At 47.0% G+C, this 17,925-nt stretch overlaps 1 protein-coding gene across 3 annotated transcripts in view; it reads left to right on the top strand.

Annotated features, from left to right (window-relative positions):
- Nucleotides 1-504: 504 nt before the first annotated feature.
- PTCH1 (patched 1) overlaps nucleotides 505-17,925 on the top strand; it is a 58,662-nt gene continuing 41,241 nt past the window's right edge. For all 3 annotated transcript variants that reach the window (XR_009008709.1, XM_057548969.1, XM_057548970.1), the window contains exons 1-2: nucleotides 505-844; nucleotides 2,455-2,647. Coding sequence is in view for 2 of the 3 variants with exons in the window: in XM_057548969.1 (XP_057404952.1) it covers nucleotides 647-844; nucleotides 2,455-2,647 (391 nt within the window). In the remaining variant the exon portion in view is untranslated. The remainder of the gene's footprint in view (nucleotides 845-2,454; nucleotides 2,648-17,925) is intronic.

The following is a 17,925-nucleotide window of genomic DNA, read 5'->3' on the forward strand; positions in this document are numbered from 1 at the left end:
GGAGCCGCCACCGCCAGCAGCAGCTGCCGCAGGAGCAGCGGCGGCGGCGGCGGCTGCCCCGGCCCGGCAGCGCTGAGACCCACCGGGCGCCCACGGACCCCGCGGCGGCGGCTCTGCGCTTACCTTCCGCGGCCGCTCGGGCGACCCGTGAGACGCCGAGAGAGTCAGCGAGGCCGGCGGGAGCGGCGGGGATTTGCTGGCGCTTTCTGCAGTGAAGGGGTCGCGGCGCGGGGCGGGGGACGGGTAGGGGGAGTTGGGGACAGCGAGGAGCGCCGCGCGAGCGCCCGAAGGACAGGCTGGCTCCACGCGCCGGCTCTCGCTCTCCGGAGAACTGGATGTGGGCAGCGGCAGCCGCAGAGACCTCGGGACCCCCGCGCAATGTGGCAATGGAAGGCGCAGGGTCTGACTCCCCGGCAGCGGCCGCGGCCGCAGCGGCAGCAGCGCCCGCAGTGTGAGCAGCAGCAGCGGCGGCAGCAGCAGCAGCAGCAGCAGCAGGTCTGTCAACCGGAGCCCCAGCCCGAACAGCCGGCGGCCAGCAGCGTTCTCGCAAGCCGAGCGCCCAGGCGAGCCAGGAGCCCGCAGCGGCGGCAGGAGCGCGCCGGGCCGCCCGGGAAGCCTCGGTTCCCGCGGCGGCGGCGGCGGCAACATGGCCTCGGCTGGTAACGCTGCCGAGCCCCAGGACCGCGGCGGCGACGGCAGCTGCAGCGGGGCCCCGGGCCGGCCGGCCGGTGGCGGGAGGCGCAGAAGGACCGGGGGGCTGCGCCGCAACGCCGCGCCGGACTGGGACTATCTGCACCGGCCCAGCTACTGTGACGCCGCCTTCGCTCTGGAGCAGATTTCCAAGGTGCATTTCAGACTCTCTCCTCTCCTCCCACTCTCTCTTCCCTCCTCTTCCTCTTTGGGATCGTCCCCGCCACACACGCACACACACACACACACACACACACACACTCCCCTTTCCAGGAAAAAAAACCAGACAAGTGGGGATTGAAAAATTCAAACCCTCCCTCCGGTCCTGGGAGGAAAGGGCTGTCTGAAGTCCGCAGGGGGTGGAGGGTGTGTGTGTGTGTGTGTGTGTGTGTGTGTGTGCACGCGCCCTCCCCGGCGTGCCTTTTCCGGAGCACTGGAAAGCGGTCCACAGTGGACCACCTCCAGGGCCGCCGCAGCGCGGCACTGCCCTGTACCCCCTGCCCCTGAGCCCCCTACTCCCGCGCCCCTGCCCCTATTTGCAGCCTAAACCCCTGTAATACTGCCACATTTCTTAACCTCTTGGAGGGGGAGGCGGAGTGGAGAGAGGCGGGGGGGGAGGGAGCCGAAATAAAGGTGGTTTCCCTTTTTGGCAGCCGGTTTTGCTTTTGTTGAGCATGAAATCTGTGCTCCCTTAAAAATTATCTTCGCAAGAGGGTATCTCCCCTCTTCTTTTCCAGTTTTTGAGCTACTTCTTCTCAGAGCCTGTGGGGAAAGGGAACGTTGTAAACAAATTGCCACCTTAAATCCGCGGTGCGGGTCTGCCGAGCGGCCGGGTTCATTGTGTTTACGAGGTTCGCTGAAATGTGTGGAATCCGGGGAAGGCGAGCACCCAGATAGGGGCCGGCCGGGGCCGCGGCCAGCGCCGGGGAAACGCCACCGCCGGGAGCAGCCAGCGCCCAGCCAGGACCCCCGCCTGCGTCGGCCCAGGCTCTTCCCCTGTGCATTCTGCTGCTTTTCACGTTTAACCAGAAGGGAAGGGAGAGGAGGGAAACATCCATGTGGCTGCCCTCTTCCGATCACAAATATTGTCGTAAGTTGCAGATGGCTGCCCCACTTCCTAATTCAGCTCACACGGCGTCTCCCAACGCTATGGAAATACGTCGCGAGTGAGCTCCGGCGCCCACGCTCACCACGTGGATCCCAATTTACTACCACGTCGGGCGGGGGATCAGGATGCGGGAGCCCGCCAAACATTGTTCCCAAAGTGCTCTCGTCCCCCAGCCTCTGTCCTCGCCGGAGCACCCCGAGAAGGGTGAAGGCTGGGGCAGGACTTGTGGGGAAGGGCGCTGTGGTTGGCTGGTTCTTAAACATTGGGCTCCATCGCGGGGATTACGCAGACCCTCCCTTCCCAGGTTGGTGTGAATATTGCCTGTGTTGAATGGTGTCTCTCCTCTTTGCCTCGGCTTCCCCTTGTTCTTGCAGCCCCTCCTCCCAGACCTCCAAGTCACACTCGGGGATGCTACGAAGGCCGCGCGTGGGGGCGCCCCTGCTGTGACCAAGGTGCAGCTGCCACGCTGCAGCCTGACTTTGATTTATCACCAGGCCCCCCAACGCCGCTCGTGTTTCCTTGGGCCGACCTGGGTTCCAGCCCGAAGGGCACCCCTCACGGCTGTCGCGGGATGCCGGGCGGGTGCGCGGAAGCTGGCGTGGGCGCGCGGGCCGCGACTCCCCGGCGCTCACTCCTCCTTTCTGCTTCATCCTCAGGGGAAAGCTACTGGCCGGAAAGCGCCGCTGTGGCTGAGAGCGAAGTTTCAGAGACTCCTATTTAAACTGGGTTGTTACATTCAAAAAAACTGCGGCAAGTTCTTGGTTGTAGGCCTCCTCATATTTGGGGCCTTCGCTGTGGGATTAAAGGCAGCTAATCTCGAGACCAACGTGGAGGAGCTGTGGGTGGAAGGTAAGAGATCCAGCGCCCGCCGCAGCGCCCTCTCGTCCCCCACCCCGGGCCCCCTGCCCTTCCTTCCAATTGATAAAGATATTTGCCAGCATACACCTAGATCCTTTCTGTGAAGAGCGAAAACCCCCTGCCCGCACCAGGGGGAATTGTTTATTGTTTGGGCGCCTGGCCGGGAGCCAGGCCCGCCCGACAAAGGCCGCGCTGTAATCTACTCGGGGCACTGCGCTTTGCGAGGTGTTGTGGGAGAGAGTGGCGAGGGCGGGCCGGCGGGGGCGCGGGGGGCCCCTCCGCGGGACAGACCACTCCGCACGGCCGGGGGGCCCCCAGGTCCCGCCGTCACCGCCGCTCGCTTCCGCCGCGCGCCGAGACGCGGCCAGAGGAAGGCCTCTCGGCTCCGGGCTGTACTCCTCGGTTTCCTTCCCTCCCCCACCCCCACCCACCGCGTCCAAAGAGAAAGGAGGACGTGGGGGGGGGGCAGAGAGAGGCCACCCCTCCGGCTGGAGGGAGTGTGCGCGCCCCCGGCGGCCGCGACCGCCGCGCGGAGGGCGGGGGGCGGGCAGAGCGCGGGCCTGCGGAGGCGGCGGCGTGTGTGGTCCTGTTTTTGGACAGCTTTCAACTCTTGGGGAAAAAAACATTTGTCTCAAGGTACAAAAAGAGGGGGGGTGGGGGGAAAGGAGTTGGAAAAAAAACAGTAAAGCACAGACTAGAACGCTTGTTTGCAAAGTAGATTAATGTTTCCTCGCGGGTGGGGGCTTTTAAAATGGAATTATGCTGGGGGAAGGCTGCGTTTTGGAGGCTGAAAGAATAAATGTGTTTTAAGAAAGCGGGTTTGGAGGGAGGGGCCGCAGGAGCTCTCCTAGGGGTTATGCCAGTCTTTTATCCACATTCCTCAATTTGGGGGTTCTTGAAGCCTTTTTTTAAGTGATTGTAAATTTAAAATAGATCACACCTCCCACCCCCGACACCCCAGACAGAAACATTTTACTTTTTTTTTTTTTGTAACTCTCTTGATTCAGGGGTTTTGTTTTGGGAGCGGTTGTTTTTATTTTCTGTTCGTTGTTTTTTTATTCTTTTTGGAAAGTAACAGAGTTGCTGTTTGGAAACATTTTAACCCCTAAACACTGCTTAGGGAATCTCTTACAATGAGCTGGGAGGGAAGGATTGCCGTAATTATGTAGATATTTCACACCAGGATATCTGAGGCATTCCTAGTGAAAGCTACCTAAGACAAAATTTGGAAGCCTAAGAGTTACATGCATAATTGCATAATTGATCCCTTTCAGAATGCTGCTGGAGAACCAACCTTGGAGAATATTTTGTTAATCTTGCCTTGTTTGTGAAGATTCAGCTTTCAGTGTTTTGCAAGAATATGGTGGTGTCTTCCGTTGAGTAGTGACAAAATAATAGTCCAAATAATTAAGACCAGAAAACATTCTTGCCTTAAGAAGCTTGGTAATTAATACAAGTGTTCTTTGGATTGAATCCATGGGGTAATTTACCTCAACTCGGCACCTCATTGTCATTGATAAAGAAGGGTTTTAATAAGCACCTATGATGTCCTAGCAGCAAGTTTACTGAGCATCTATAATGGCCCTAGCACTGTCTAGGCACTGTAAGTGACACTAAAGATGTGAGACACTCCAAGTGCACAAATTCATGCACTTAAAACTACTAGAGTTGAATGTCAGACTTGCACTAAATTTGAGCTCACAATTGCAGTAGGCCATGAAAGTTAAATGGAAAAAGGAAAAAGCTTCCATGGAGGTGGTGAGGCAAATTAGAGCGACCTAGAGAGTGGAGGAGGGAGGGAGTTCTAGGCAAGAGCTCAGAAAGGGGGTCAAGCAAAGGCCCAAGCTTGAGTGGACAGCCAGCAGTGGGAGACCCCCAGTGTGGCGGGGATAGGGTGCAGTGGCTCCGTTGGGCCCTGGGCAGCAGGTTGGGCCCTGGACCGCAGGACTGCAGTTTGGAAATGATGTGATTGGCTAGACTGTGGGGAGCTACCACAGGTTCTAAGACAGAGCAAGTGATGAGCAAAGGGGGCTCCCAGCTCTGTCCAAATGTTCACTTTCTGCTACTTGGGCCAACAGATTTGTTGGGTGTCAAGATGATGACGAAAGACTATATCTTGTTGTTTTGAGCAAAGCTTTTCAGTAGATTGTTGATAAGTTTAAAGAGAACTAATGTAAAAAAAAAAAAAAAGAGCTAATGTGACTTATTTATGTAACATTTTATAAATATTTCTAGAATTAACTATGTTTTTGCATTACACAACTCATGTCAAGTCCCGGGAGGAGAAACATGCTTATTAGCTTTCTCACTTGGGCTCTAGCTTAGTGACAGAGTGTTGGGGAGTGACACACCTGAGATAAGACTCATTTTGCCTACTTTGGGCCTCTGAGCTATTTTCCTTCCCGTTCTGTTTTGGCAGTTTCAGTGTGGCGCACTGGTTCTTTGGCCAAGTATTATTTACTCAATACTATCACTTGTTGAGCAACTACCCTTACCATTTATTATATATTATTACATGCCTTACCACTCAGTAAAGTAGCTATCTATTATTATCTTTATTTTTATAACCTGATAACTTGTGTAATATTTTTTAACATGTAAGTGAATTATTGTCCCATTTTACAAATGAGAAACTATGGATCCTCTATGACTCCATGTCCACTTAGCCTACTAGTGACTTAAGTCAACCTGGTCTTCTGTTGCCTTGACCTTGATTTCTCATTCATTCATTGCATGCTAGATTCTTCCCATGTAGAAGAAGCAACAGTTTCATAAATGCAAGTAAACCCAACCAGGGAGGCCACCATACCATTTTATAATTTTAATTTAAATTCAAAGTAGAGGTAACAATGAGGAAGTCTTGTTCCTGACATAGTGAGCTTAGTGTTCATGTCAACAGCAAGTAGTGGAAGCATTTACTTTTCAGAGTAAGAATGCTCTGCTATCCTAGACTTTAGTAGAGTAGAATGAGAAGCAACGTGGAATTTAGGTTAATTGTATACTTTAATGTCTTAGATAAATTCTTCGTCACTATCAGCAAAGAAGTCTGTTAGATGGTCTTTTCTTAATAGAGACTGCAAATGTTCTGGACATAAACAAGTGTGGTTGCTACACTAAATAAACCAAATGAATAGAGGTTGCATACTTCCTTAGTTAAAAAGCAACAGAAGAAAGGAAAGCATAAGAGATTTTAAGGGGAGAGAATGCTGAGGGACAGTTTGGAAAATGTTATTTCTCCTGTGGGTAAAAAATTGACATACATATACACAAACACAAAGGCAACTGTGTACATCTATACTCAGATACATTCAGAGGACTTCTACCCAGCGGACACACAGACAAGTGGCAGGATGGCAGGGTCACCTTCCAGGACAGCCCTGAGGGAGAGTGACTGAGTCAGGACCAGGGCTGGAGAGGTGAGGGTGGTGGGGCATTCCAGGCCAAAGGAACAGCCTGGGCAAAGGCACAGAGGACAGGGGTGTGGCCTCTGGGAGAACTCCCAGTGCTTGCCTTTGGTTGGGGCATCAGGTTTGATGTGGAAAGCCTTGAGGCTTGGAAGGTCCAGGAAGGTCTCTGATGTGTGCAGGGTGTTTGGCTGAGGGGGCTGCCAGCTCTTCCTTTTAGCCATTCTTTGCCTGCCTCAAGATTTACACTGGTGTATTTGGCCTCCAGCGCCCTGCCTGGTACCAGAGTGCTTCTCATCCTTTCGGGCACAGAAGGGAAATGCCTTCTTTTTAACCTTGCCCATTTCTCTGTTGGCTTTTCATTTTTGCTTAGCACTTTTATGCTTCTGTCTCACTTAATATCTACCCCCCACTCCAGCCCTCTCTCAGACACAAGTTTGTTGTCATGATTCTCCAGTGACAGAAAGTTCATTTATCTTTTTGAGCTTTTTGGTTTTTTTCTCAAAGCTTGCTCAGCCCCCAGCCTCCTTTACTGCAAAAAATAACAGCCTTGAAATGAATCCATATTGCCTTGTGTTTGGTTATTAACATCTCTGGAGGCCAGTATCAAGAGAGGACACAAATTGTGTCTGATTTTTTTTTTAAGGGAAATGGAAAGTTTTTTGAAAAAATGCTTGCTTGATGTTTCTAAGTGCTCTCGAGTTTGTAGCTAGAGTTTGTAGTTGCTAACATAAGCCTTCGGTGTTCTTGGCTGTTCTTGGCTCTAAGTCAGGCAGTTAGAGGAGATTAATTGAGCTTCACCATCCTTTTCAGTTTAGAGCAAGGTTTCTCACTATTGACATTTTGGGCTGGATAATTCTCTGTTGTGGGAGCTGTCCTGTGCATTGTAGGATGTTTAGTAGCATCCCTGGATTCTACCCACTAGATGCCAGTAGCACTCTCCCCGTTGTGACAACATGTTTCTAGTCATTGTCAAACGTGTGTTGGGGGGAGCAGTGCAAAATTGCCCCAATTGAGAACCACTGGTTTAGATAATAGATTTCAGTTGGAAGCCCCATGCTGTGCAGATGGAAGGCTTTTATTATGACAGAGTTGTGGCTGCTAAAACATTGCTATAAATGCAAAAGTTTTATTTTCAAGATAACCCTCCCTCCCCATCCCGGTATTTACTGACCCAGGTAACTAACTTTTTTCATGCAAATAATTTAAATTTTTGATTATTCTTAGAATTACATTACATAGCAAATAAAAACATCATGAAGTTGAGAGAGAGTGGGTGGGGGTAGGCATAGAAGAAAGGAGAAGTGTTATATTCAAATACTTTTTTTTCCTTTTCCTTCAGGTAACTTAATTTTGCAGATAGACCTCGGTGCATTTCAAACACAGTAGGCTGAAGGTTTTTAGCATGAACATGACTTTGTAAAAAGCAATAAAAGACACCACTGGACTTTGTTCATACTGCAATAACAACTCCTTTCTGGAGCCCACGTAGCACATTGGCTCTTTGGTGGTCTAGTTCTCCAGATGTTCCTGTCACACACCACTTTTCCCCAGGTGCTCTTATGCAGCAGAACCAAAGAGACAGCAAGGGACTGAGGCACGTCAGCCAGACAGGCGGTGCGTGGGCTCTGCTCTTACTGCCCTTTCCAAGGTTATCACCCAGTTTCTGCTTTCTGGGGCTGTCAGTTTGGGGTTTTGGGCATTTCACAAGGGACAAAAAGAATGAGATGCAGAAGCTCCTTTCTGCTCCTTGGTCGCCTAGGCACTTTTTAAAATCAAGAATATGTTTTTTAGCTAGGTATTGATTAGATTCTGATAGTGGACACATACATACAGGTAGAAGCAATTGTGGCATATCTTTCATACCTGGAGAAAAATGATCAAAAAATTAATGCCCAACAATAATTGCTTTAAAAATAACAAATAGCCTCAGATGCCTTCTTCCCAGGGTAGTTGACCCTGTGAATCATCATATCTCTTTGCTGCCTGCCGACAAGTTTAGAAGTCAGGTTGGGTGATGGGGTGTTTCAGATACACGGAACGCTGCTTGGAGGCTCCAGAAGATGACAGTTTCCAGATGTATGAACCGCCGGATCGGTTTGTTTGGATTATGCACCACAGCTGATGGCAAGATTAACGCAGGCTGGACAAGCTATGGGAGATTTGTCTGGTTTCCACAATGCCATGTTTATATTTCATTGGGATTTCTCCTTCAAAGTTGACCTCCCTGTGACCCCTGGAGCTCTGTCCACTTGGGCTGAGCTGTAACTTGTCTGCTCTCCTTCTCTTATTGGGGGGTCACAATTATGCAATGGAAGGGGCCATTTATATGGCTCCCCCCCTCACACACACTTTGTCCATGCCAGCAATCTGCCCAGATTTAGCCCCTGAGGAGTAGTCTATTCAACTGGTTGAGAGGAGGGGGTTGTTTTATTTTAAAAAAATTTTTTTTGGCTTTTAAAACAAGTATGGAAATATTTAAAATTATTTGAAAGGAGACCAGATTTAATAGAAGCCACTTTGCAGAAATACAGTATTTTAACTTAGCACTGTTTTGACACTATTTTGAAAAAAAAAAGTTGAGGGAATTCCTGCTATGTGAGACATCCCTAAATAATCGCCATACCTGTATGATTCTATTATTATAATACTGTTATCTCCTTTGCTGCTCATCTGTTCCCAGAACCTTTTCTCCATTCTCCTTCCCTCCTCCCTCCTTCCTCACCTATATCCCTTTGCTCACCTCCCCTCCTCTCTTCTCTCCCTCTGCCTCCCACCCTTCCCTCTACCCACCTATTCATAAACTGCCCAAATCATTTCCTCGCAGTGGATCTCTGGAGTTACTAGTGTGAAATCTGAAATGGTAGTAAATCTGGTTAATCACAAACTGACAGAAAGAAATTAGTAACTGTATTATTTCAGATCAGCTGTAGGAGATTCTAGATGCAGAGCTGCCATTTGCATCCTTGGGGTTCTTAGGTTGGTGAGGGTTTGTTTCAAGACCACACTCTTTGATGGGGTCTTATCAGCAGATGTGCTTCCCCTATTGAAGAGTCATGGCATTTTAATGAGCTTTTGAGGTAACTTTAGAATCCGTTGACATGTGGACTGTGAAACAAGTCTCGGTCCCCTGTGCTTAATGTGCCATATGAAATGTGGAAGAATTGGGCCCCATAGCATTTCTGAGATGGTAAGTGAAACGTGCACCGTGACATTCCAGCCCAAGTGTTCCACCTTCAGGCTTTCCTTGGGTGAAACCCACATCAAGACCTAAGGGAACATGGAGCTTAGATCGAGATGGAAGAGGACAGGTTTCCACATCCAAATTTTGGCAGATGCTACAGTATTAGATGGTCCATCCACATGAGAAATCTCGGTTGACATCCCAGAAAGCAGACAGCTTTGCTCACGAAGGCGTTTCTGGCAGTCCAGGAGGAAGGAAGCTCCTTGGGATTTCCTCAGTGGAAACCTCCCTTGACTACGGAGATATCATCAGGGTCACCAAAATATAAACACTTTTATTACTCTTTGCTTCCAAACTCTGAATTTAGGTGCTTTATGGTAATACTTCTTAGATTTTTTTTTTCCCTCTTAAACTGGATTTAGGATTGTTGTTTCCTTTACACTGCAATATCTCAGTTTTTCTACATATATCTTTAAGTTTGACAGAAGAAATAAGCTTTTCAAATCATTAGAATGCTACCATTGAGAAACTGCTTGACCATTGTGGAGATTTTTAGGAGTTGTGTGTACAGAAATATGTATCCTGTCCTCAGTTCCTTCAAGACTGTGACCATTTTGTTGTATTGGGGGTTTAGAGCATAGTTGGAAAAACAGCTGTCATGTGTTAAGGAAACTGTATTGTTGGTGGGCAGTCAGGTACCTGCTAATGAGTGACAAGTTTGTTGTTGGAGAGATTTATAATGTGGAGGCAGGGCCTTATTACTAATCCAGAAACCCAGGTGTGAGTTGGCCCAAATAATCCACACTGCCTGTGGGTCCCAAAACTGGCTATGAAGGCAAGGCTAGTGAGAAGCAAGTCTCCATACCGCAGCACAAGCTTTATTTATTATAGTTAAAATAAATGAAAAACAGTAGACTTCCCCAGTTTATCAACCAAGATAGTCTTCAGTTATTGATGAAACATGTATGAAAGTAAGCAAAAGGAACTGGAAGTGGGCTTTGTTAAGTAAATATGCATGATTTTTTCCCCTTAAATCATTGCTTAAGGGCTTCTGGCCCCTAGCTCAGGAATCCTGCCCAAAAATGCCAGATGTATTACACAGTCAAGTACTGCAATGTAAACACTGCTCTGTGCCATGAGGCAGGGTGGTCCATCTTCTGTTTAAGAAGAGCAGGAGATTGAGAGGGAATGAGAGGGGTAAGCCCTCTGCATTGAGCCCAGTAGTGATCGTGTCATTTGTATTTTTGGCTGCATAGTCAAGATTTGAAACTACAAAAACCCAGTTGAATTAATACCTTGGACGGGCAAGGAAAAGCAACTTGAATTGGGATGCCAAAGAGAGCAAGATATGGCTTGGATAATGTTGCTTCATTGGGTCAGATAAGTTTATAAAAAGTAGAACAGAATGGTGGGGTGAGCTGACAGGAAGAAAGCTGTTGTCTTCATAGTGGCATCTTCAAGTTACTATGAGCATCACCCTTTTTATCAGCTGTGAGCTAAATTGAAAGCTGAGTGAAGCAAGGCAAGGAGAGGCCAGCTTCTTTCACAGCCCCTTTCTGCTGGGTCGGTACACCTTCTGTGTGTAAACCTGAGATTTATCACAAAGCTGCTCTGGTGTTTTGTAGCATTGGGGGGAGGGTAACCCAAGTTACGCTGCAAAATGAATGGCCTTCCAGTTTGCTTCCAGTTTCTAAATTTAAATAAAGAATCTAATGATGATCATTTGGAGGTGAGAAAGTAACTAAGCACTTTGGGCCATCCCTCCAGTAGAATGTGTCTTATGTGCTGTGGAAATTGGAATGCCTAGACATATCTGTACACCCAAATAATCAAATACTAAGCATTCCTTACGATGACTAGATTCAGGGTTTTTAAAAATTAATAGGGAAGTATTTTGTGAGTTAGGAGGAAATGGGGTTTCAGTTTGGACTTGGGGAATTGTTAAAACAACCTGTAATAATATTATCTTGATTTTAGAAATCCATTCTATAGAATGATCTGAGAAAATTGCTTTAAGAAACATTGATGATAAAAACTGGAATTTTGAGGTTAAGGAAAATGTAGACTTTTACTCTCTGCCTCCCTCCCTCCCTCCGTCCCTCCCCAACCACTTTTTTTCTTATTTTGAATTCTCCCATCTTCCCCACCCCTATTCCCTTGATTTCTTTTGCTCCTTTAGTGGAGAAGCCAGAAAACTTCACAAAATAGATGTAAATATCACACAGTGTATTTTTAAGTAGAAGCTTTCTGAAAGATAAAGTAACGAAATAATTTTCCCAGACTACCTAAGACATTATTTCTTTCCTCTTACCTGATTTTTTCCCCATGAGGTTCATACAGTGTTGTAATAAGTTAAAAAACGATACCATCATTTTTGTCACACATGATCCAGAAAAAAACTGCACATGTTTAATACCTTGCTTAATTGCAAACAAAGCTTGCAATTTGAGAGAATTGGGATTAGGGCTAAATATCTATTAACTGCTCTTTCTAGAGATTTGGGGAATAGGATGACCCTTTTTTTTTTCTTTTTTTTTTTTTTAAATAGGCTACAGTTTCACATGGCTTCCAAAAGAAATCTCTCTCCCTTTTTGTTTCCCACACCAATTGATTTATCATTTTGCTTGCAAGCAGATCCAGAATGTTAGGGCAAGAACACACTCACTTTTTTCTCGTAACTTTTTTGTTGCGGACCGAAACCAGTTGACTTGAATAAATTTTTCTGAGGCCTGAATGTAGCCAGCAACGTGGAAAAATCTTGCCATTCAGGGCCGTCTGAATGTACATTTCAGCCACACAGTAAGCTGCATTGGTAGGCACTGGACTGCTAAATACAACCATTTTTCGCAGCAGCGAGTTAGACAGGTGATTAGCATAATTAGCACCGAGCAGCTATACATATGGTAATGCTGAGTGTGTAAATGCCAGCTGCGGTGTAAAATTTATGTCAGGGGTCGGCAGGGCTGTGCGAAAGTATTGTGTTCCAGCTGCAGGTCAGGGCCGCCAAAGCTTACCTCCTTTTCTCTTGTTGGTGAATACGCCAAACAGAAGAGAAAGACAGAAATATAACAGATACGGCTTTGATGGAACAGCCCGGTTCTGTGCAAGAGGGACTATTCTATAAAACACACACACACACACACACACACTCACACACACTTGCAGAAATCCCATTACTTTCTCTACAAATTGTGTTTACTTCATGCAGGGTCCACATGAGTGGCGGCCAGGATGGGAGGTTTGGGTAGGTAAATGGGCCAAATGATTTCCTGGGAGGAAAACTTTCAGTCGGTGAATTTTTAAAAGGAGTTAAGAGTTGTGCCTCTGGTTTTCTCCCCATCCTCTTGTTCCCCCTGCCCCCCTCCCATTCCCTCCACTACTCCTGTCCATATTGTTTTCCTTCTAATTAAACAGGGGAATCCCCCTTAGGTGAGCTAGTGCAAGCATCTTTAGAAGAATGAGAATTGACCATTGTGGAGGTGTTAGTTCGCCTTGAACATAGTAAGGTTCCAACAGTTTGACTCTCTTCCCAAACTGCTTGACTGGTTTTAGCAAAGGGCTAGAATAGAAGTTCCCTTGTGTCTTATGGCAGCTATGCTTACCATTCCACCTACCGCCACTCTCAGACCCATGAAATTCTTTATGGGTAAGAAAAGAATCCTGTAGGTTTCTTGTTTAAAAGGGAGACAGTCTTCAATCGTTCATGTCCTTCGAAATGCATGATGGGGGAATTTATTGCTATGAGGAGTTCATGCATTTTTGCTCTGGAAGCATTTTTTCTGCCACCCTCCCCCCACCCCCACTTTTCTTCAGTTGGTGGCCATAAGGAGTGGTGGTGGTGACAGAACATAGTTCACACCATGCTGACCTAGTGACGAAACTTCCTCACAGCACCAGGGGGTCCTTATGCATCAGCCCCTAATCCAGCTAATCCTGATGGCCACACAATCATGAAAGTGGCCCCAAGTGACCAGTGACGTGCGTCTCCCCACACTGATGCAGAGGGAAGGGTCGGTGCGGGAGATAAATGGGGCCAGCATGGAGTTCCTCAGGGGCCAGGGAGCCTGTATGCGAAGGTGGGGACTCACATTGTCTCCCCGCTCCCCAGGCCACTCAAGTAGGAGGCCAGTGAAAAGAGGCCCAGGCTAGATCATGGCAAGAAGACTGTTCAGAGCAGAGAGGTGATATCTGCCCCACAGAAGCTGGGAGAAGGGAACCGGGGTTAATGTCATGCAACAGCCTGACTACTAGATAGAGAGCCCACAGCTTTGCAAGCATTTGGTTTTGTTGTTGTTCAGTTGTTTTGTGTCCTTATGAAGACATTAGGAGGCCTTCACTAAGAACTTAGAACTTGATAACAACATGCTGTCTTTGGTCCCTGGGTTCTGCTTCCTGGTCCAGCATTGCCTCTGAGCAAGCATGCTGCTCTGTGTCAGACCCTCCTGGGCTTGCTCAGCTCCTGCTGAAGGACAGGACTGGGGTTTGTGTCTGCTTGCCCGTAGCACTTGAGCAATTGGGTGAAATCACGGTAGGACCTGGGACAGTTCACAGCTGGGCAAGTATGCAGTTAGGGATAGAGCCGAGCTCTGCGCTGCCACATTCTGCTGGAAACCAGGAACATCTTGGGGTCTGCAGGCTTGACTTCACTCAGCCTGTCATAGGTGGGGTTGACCCCAGCCCTGATTTGCCACAGTAGCAAGTGACCAGTGAAGAATGGGCCTCCTGACAGATGCAGTGTCATGTTGGGAGCTGGTGGCCCTCTGAGAAATACTGGGTCGGGGGAGCTGTGGCAGGCAGCAGGTCCAGTGTGGGCAGAGTGCTGGGCTCACCTGATCGTGTCCGACGGGGCGAGCGGGCGGCTTCGGGGAACGCCGTTCATAGGAAGCAGCCCGGGTGGGAACAGATGGTACCGCAAACAGCCGGTGCGGGGGCTAGCAGCAGGCACATGCTCAGAGCCGCTACTGCCACTGCACTTGGCCCTCCTCCTCCCCCCTCACAGTCCCTGGGGAGGCGTCGCAGTGTGTCTGTCCTGCTCTTGTTTTTGCTGTCTTCATCGCGCGCTGGGCTCACTTCATGAAGACAGATTCTCTTTGGGCTATATGATTCTAGCATTTTCCCATGGCAACGCCCAAGGGCACAATCCCACCAGGAGAAAAACAGCCCAGAAGCTTAAGCAGCAGTTGGCTAGTCATGAATAAAAGAGATGGGTGGAAGAGTGACTAAAACTCACAGCCCAGGAGTTCTCAGCCAATTGCCCAAATTACTGAATCTTCATTTTTTTCAGTTTAGAAAATGAGCTGGTGCTAATAATTTTACAGTTACACCCTTTTAGAGATTTGCACTTTTTCATGCTCACAATAACTAATCACAAGATTGAAAGAAGGACCTGAAGCAACTAAAGGGGGGGAAAATCTGTCTAGAGGCTGTTAGATAATTCATGGGATTAATCAAATGCAAATGCCCCACTTGCATATACACAGACCCCATTTTCCTAATTGGACTCTGAGTGGGTACTTTTCAGGCTGAAAGGGTCATTTGTTTTGACTGATTGACTTTTGAGGCTTTGGGGAGAATTAATATCTTATACAGATGACTGCCTGTTCCCAAGGCTCTGTATTGAGGCTGTTCATTCATTTATTCATCCGACACACTGAGTGTGCACCGAGGTGAGTGGGCAGCGGACAGTGCCTCCCTGAAAGGACTTGGAATTTATTGTGAAAAACACTTTGGTTGGTCCTTCAGAACATCTTTATGTGAATCACAATAAGCTTTTTCCAAAAGCTTTTTGCATGAATGCCACAGATGTTTATTAAGCTCTGTGTGAAAGGCTGTGCTGAGGAACAATCCAGCAGAACATCATGGGGACCGTCTGGTGTCTACCATGGATTGGAATGTCATTGGCCTGGGGGTATGGACCCCTGAGCGGAATGGTTTCCTACCTATGTTGGCCCCTCTTCACCTTGGAAAACTATACTTAGTTTGATTGCGGAGGAAAGGATCAGCAGAACTTGATCAAGAGCTTTTTTGCAGAAGTGATGCTTTTTACCCTGCCTCTTTCAAAGAATTGGTTTAAGCCTCAGATTTCTGGAAAACAAAATGGCAGAATTTGCAGGTAAAGAGGGTTAGGGCTACTTGTTCTCTGTGTGCCCTCATCTCTCTGCCCCCTCTAAGACAGTCACCTCTGAGGACCAGAGGGAAATGGGGCCTGTCTTCTACTGCCCATGGGGCCCTATGGGAAAAAAAAACTATCTTTTCAGTGGTGGTGAAAAATCTGAGAGGTAACATTGTTGTCCTTTAAATAAAGATACCAGTTATTTGTCCTGTGCAGTACTTTTGTGCATTCTGAAAACTCTTATCTGTGAGCTTACGGTATGTGTAATTTGGCGCTCCTGAACTCATAATCTCAGCTGGTGCACAGAAGCCCTGAGGCTTGCAGGACAGTTGGGCTCAGAGTTAAAGGTTGATTCCACCTAGTATCAGCTGGTAACCTTGGGCAAGTCACCCAAACTCTGCAGCTGTTTCCTGCTGTGTAAAATAAGGGTGATGATACATGCCCTGCAATAAACAAATAAATGAATGGATGCCTGCTCAGCTCCTGGTTAAGGGTTTGGGAAATTTCATATAATTGTCAGTGCGTGCTCACACCATCCTGTGAGGTTAGTAGTATCATTTTTATTCCACTTTACAGAGAAGGTTACTGAGACTCAACTGTATCCCAAATTTCAGTGCCTTGGGTGGCAAGACTGGAACTCAGAACCCAGGTCTTCTGATCTCTGTTCCCATTGCCTGTCCATTCCACCTTGCCCCATCTTGACTGGGGAGTAGCAGTAAGCAAAATGTTTAAAAATAAGTAAATAATGAGTGTGAAGGGCTTTGCAAGTGGAAAGCACCACACACATATAAACGTTTATTTTGTGTCCGGGATCCTAAGTAACAGTTTTCCTGAGGGTTGTTCAGAAAGCTTGGTTGTTATTTTGTTGTTACAGTTGTTCAGTTTGGAAGAAGGAAAAAAATATCAGAGGACTTCAGAATATGATAGAGATGTATAATATTTTTGCATTGAGTTTGTTTTTAATTCAGATGCCTGTCAAGTAGCTTTCGTATTTTTCTTTTTGTCACATGGGAGTCTTTAATTATACGTGTTTACTGCAGAAGGATTAAGAAATAGAGATAAACCCCAAAAAGGAAAGTGGGTAAATATTATTCATAAACCACTGCACAGTAATAACCACTGTTCACATGGCTGTATACCTCCATCTATATCACAAATGCTGGATCTTACGGGTCATTCTGCTCAGTAGTCAAAAATGACTATGCAGTATTTCATAAATGTGAGATTATTTTTAAATTAAAAAAGGACTTTGACCTTGAAAATGGTAAAGAGAAGGGAGCAAACCATTTCCCCCAAACCACACCTGTAATTTCAGTACTTGAAAGGGCTTCCTGAGACCATAGCTTCACACTCCTGCATGGTAAGGAAAACAGCAAGATAAGGAACAGCTCGGGGCCATCACTCAGCTGTGATGTAGGATAGGCATTTGCTAGAGTCGCAAAAGTCAGTGAATCTGTAAGATTACTGTGTCCAAAAGGATTTCTGTTCCTGGTAGCTTGTTCTAGAGTGACTTGGGTGAATACTGATGTAGGACCATATGAATGCTGTGCAGTTTATGACACAGGTACACCTGAGAAGGAGCTAAGTCTACCAGTGCAACCAAGTGAATGACATGATTATGGTCTCACCAAGCTCCAGCCACTCTTGCCTTCTTTCTCTCCCTGTGGCAAGCCAAACCTGAGGACTTTGTGGTTGCTAGTTCCTCTGGCCAGAATGCTGTTTCCCCAGCTCTTCAGAGTCAACATAAATATCTCTTCCTTTTAGGTCTTCCCTGGCAACTCCATTTGAAGTGCCCTTTCCCCTGCCCCACCACCCAGTAACTCACATGGCATCGCCACCTTGATTTCCTCCATAGCACTTGTCATGCCATGAAACTACCACATTGGTTTGCTTGTGTACTGCCTGTTTGCTTCACTGGCCAGCGAGCCTCTTGGAGCTGTCTTATCTACCACACACCCCAATACACAGCACATAGCATGAACCCCACAAATGCTTGCTGGCTGAATGAGTCATGTTACAACTATTTATCAAAGAAAGTGGATATCAACTAAACTTTTAAAAAATTTACTGAATAGTTTTGCAGAAACATTCATATTTGTTTATAAAAGATGAAGTGTTAAATAAAATATGGTCATGTAATATGGAAAAGTAAATCTAATTTAACAGTACTCAAAAGTAGGATACAGCATAGCTGGTTGTGGAAACTAGAATTCAGGGTCCTTCAACTCTAGTTGCTAAATCTACCAATGATAATAGTCTTGTCTTGGTTGAAACTGGTTGTCACGTTAGCAAAATATTCATATTTATCACTAGCGTAAAGAGGTGGAAGAGCAAAAAGGTTTTCAATTCTAGAGATGTGAAAAATGTACCCCTTTATTAAAATATAGGTGTTTATTTAAATATACATCTTAAAAACTCTAAAAAGTTGACATTATGGAATCCCTGAGGTACATTTTATATCTTGTAGGAAATAACATCATTTCTGAAACCCCCTGAGGTAAATTAATCGAACCATTATGAGATTGGTCTAGAAGAGTTTAGTTAGTTCTTAGCAGCATGAACCTTGCAT

The sequence above is a fragment of the Balaenoptera acutorostrata genome, chromosome 6, assembly GCF_949987535.1.
Source record: "Balaenoptera acutorostrata chromosome 6, mBalAcu1.1, whole genome shotgun sequence".
In the NCBI taxonomy this organism is placed as follows: domain Eukaryota; kingdom Metazoa; phylum Chordata; class Mammalia; order Artiodactyla; family Balaenopteridae; genus Balaenoptera; species Balaenoptera acutorostrata.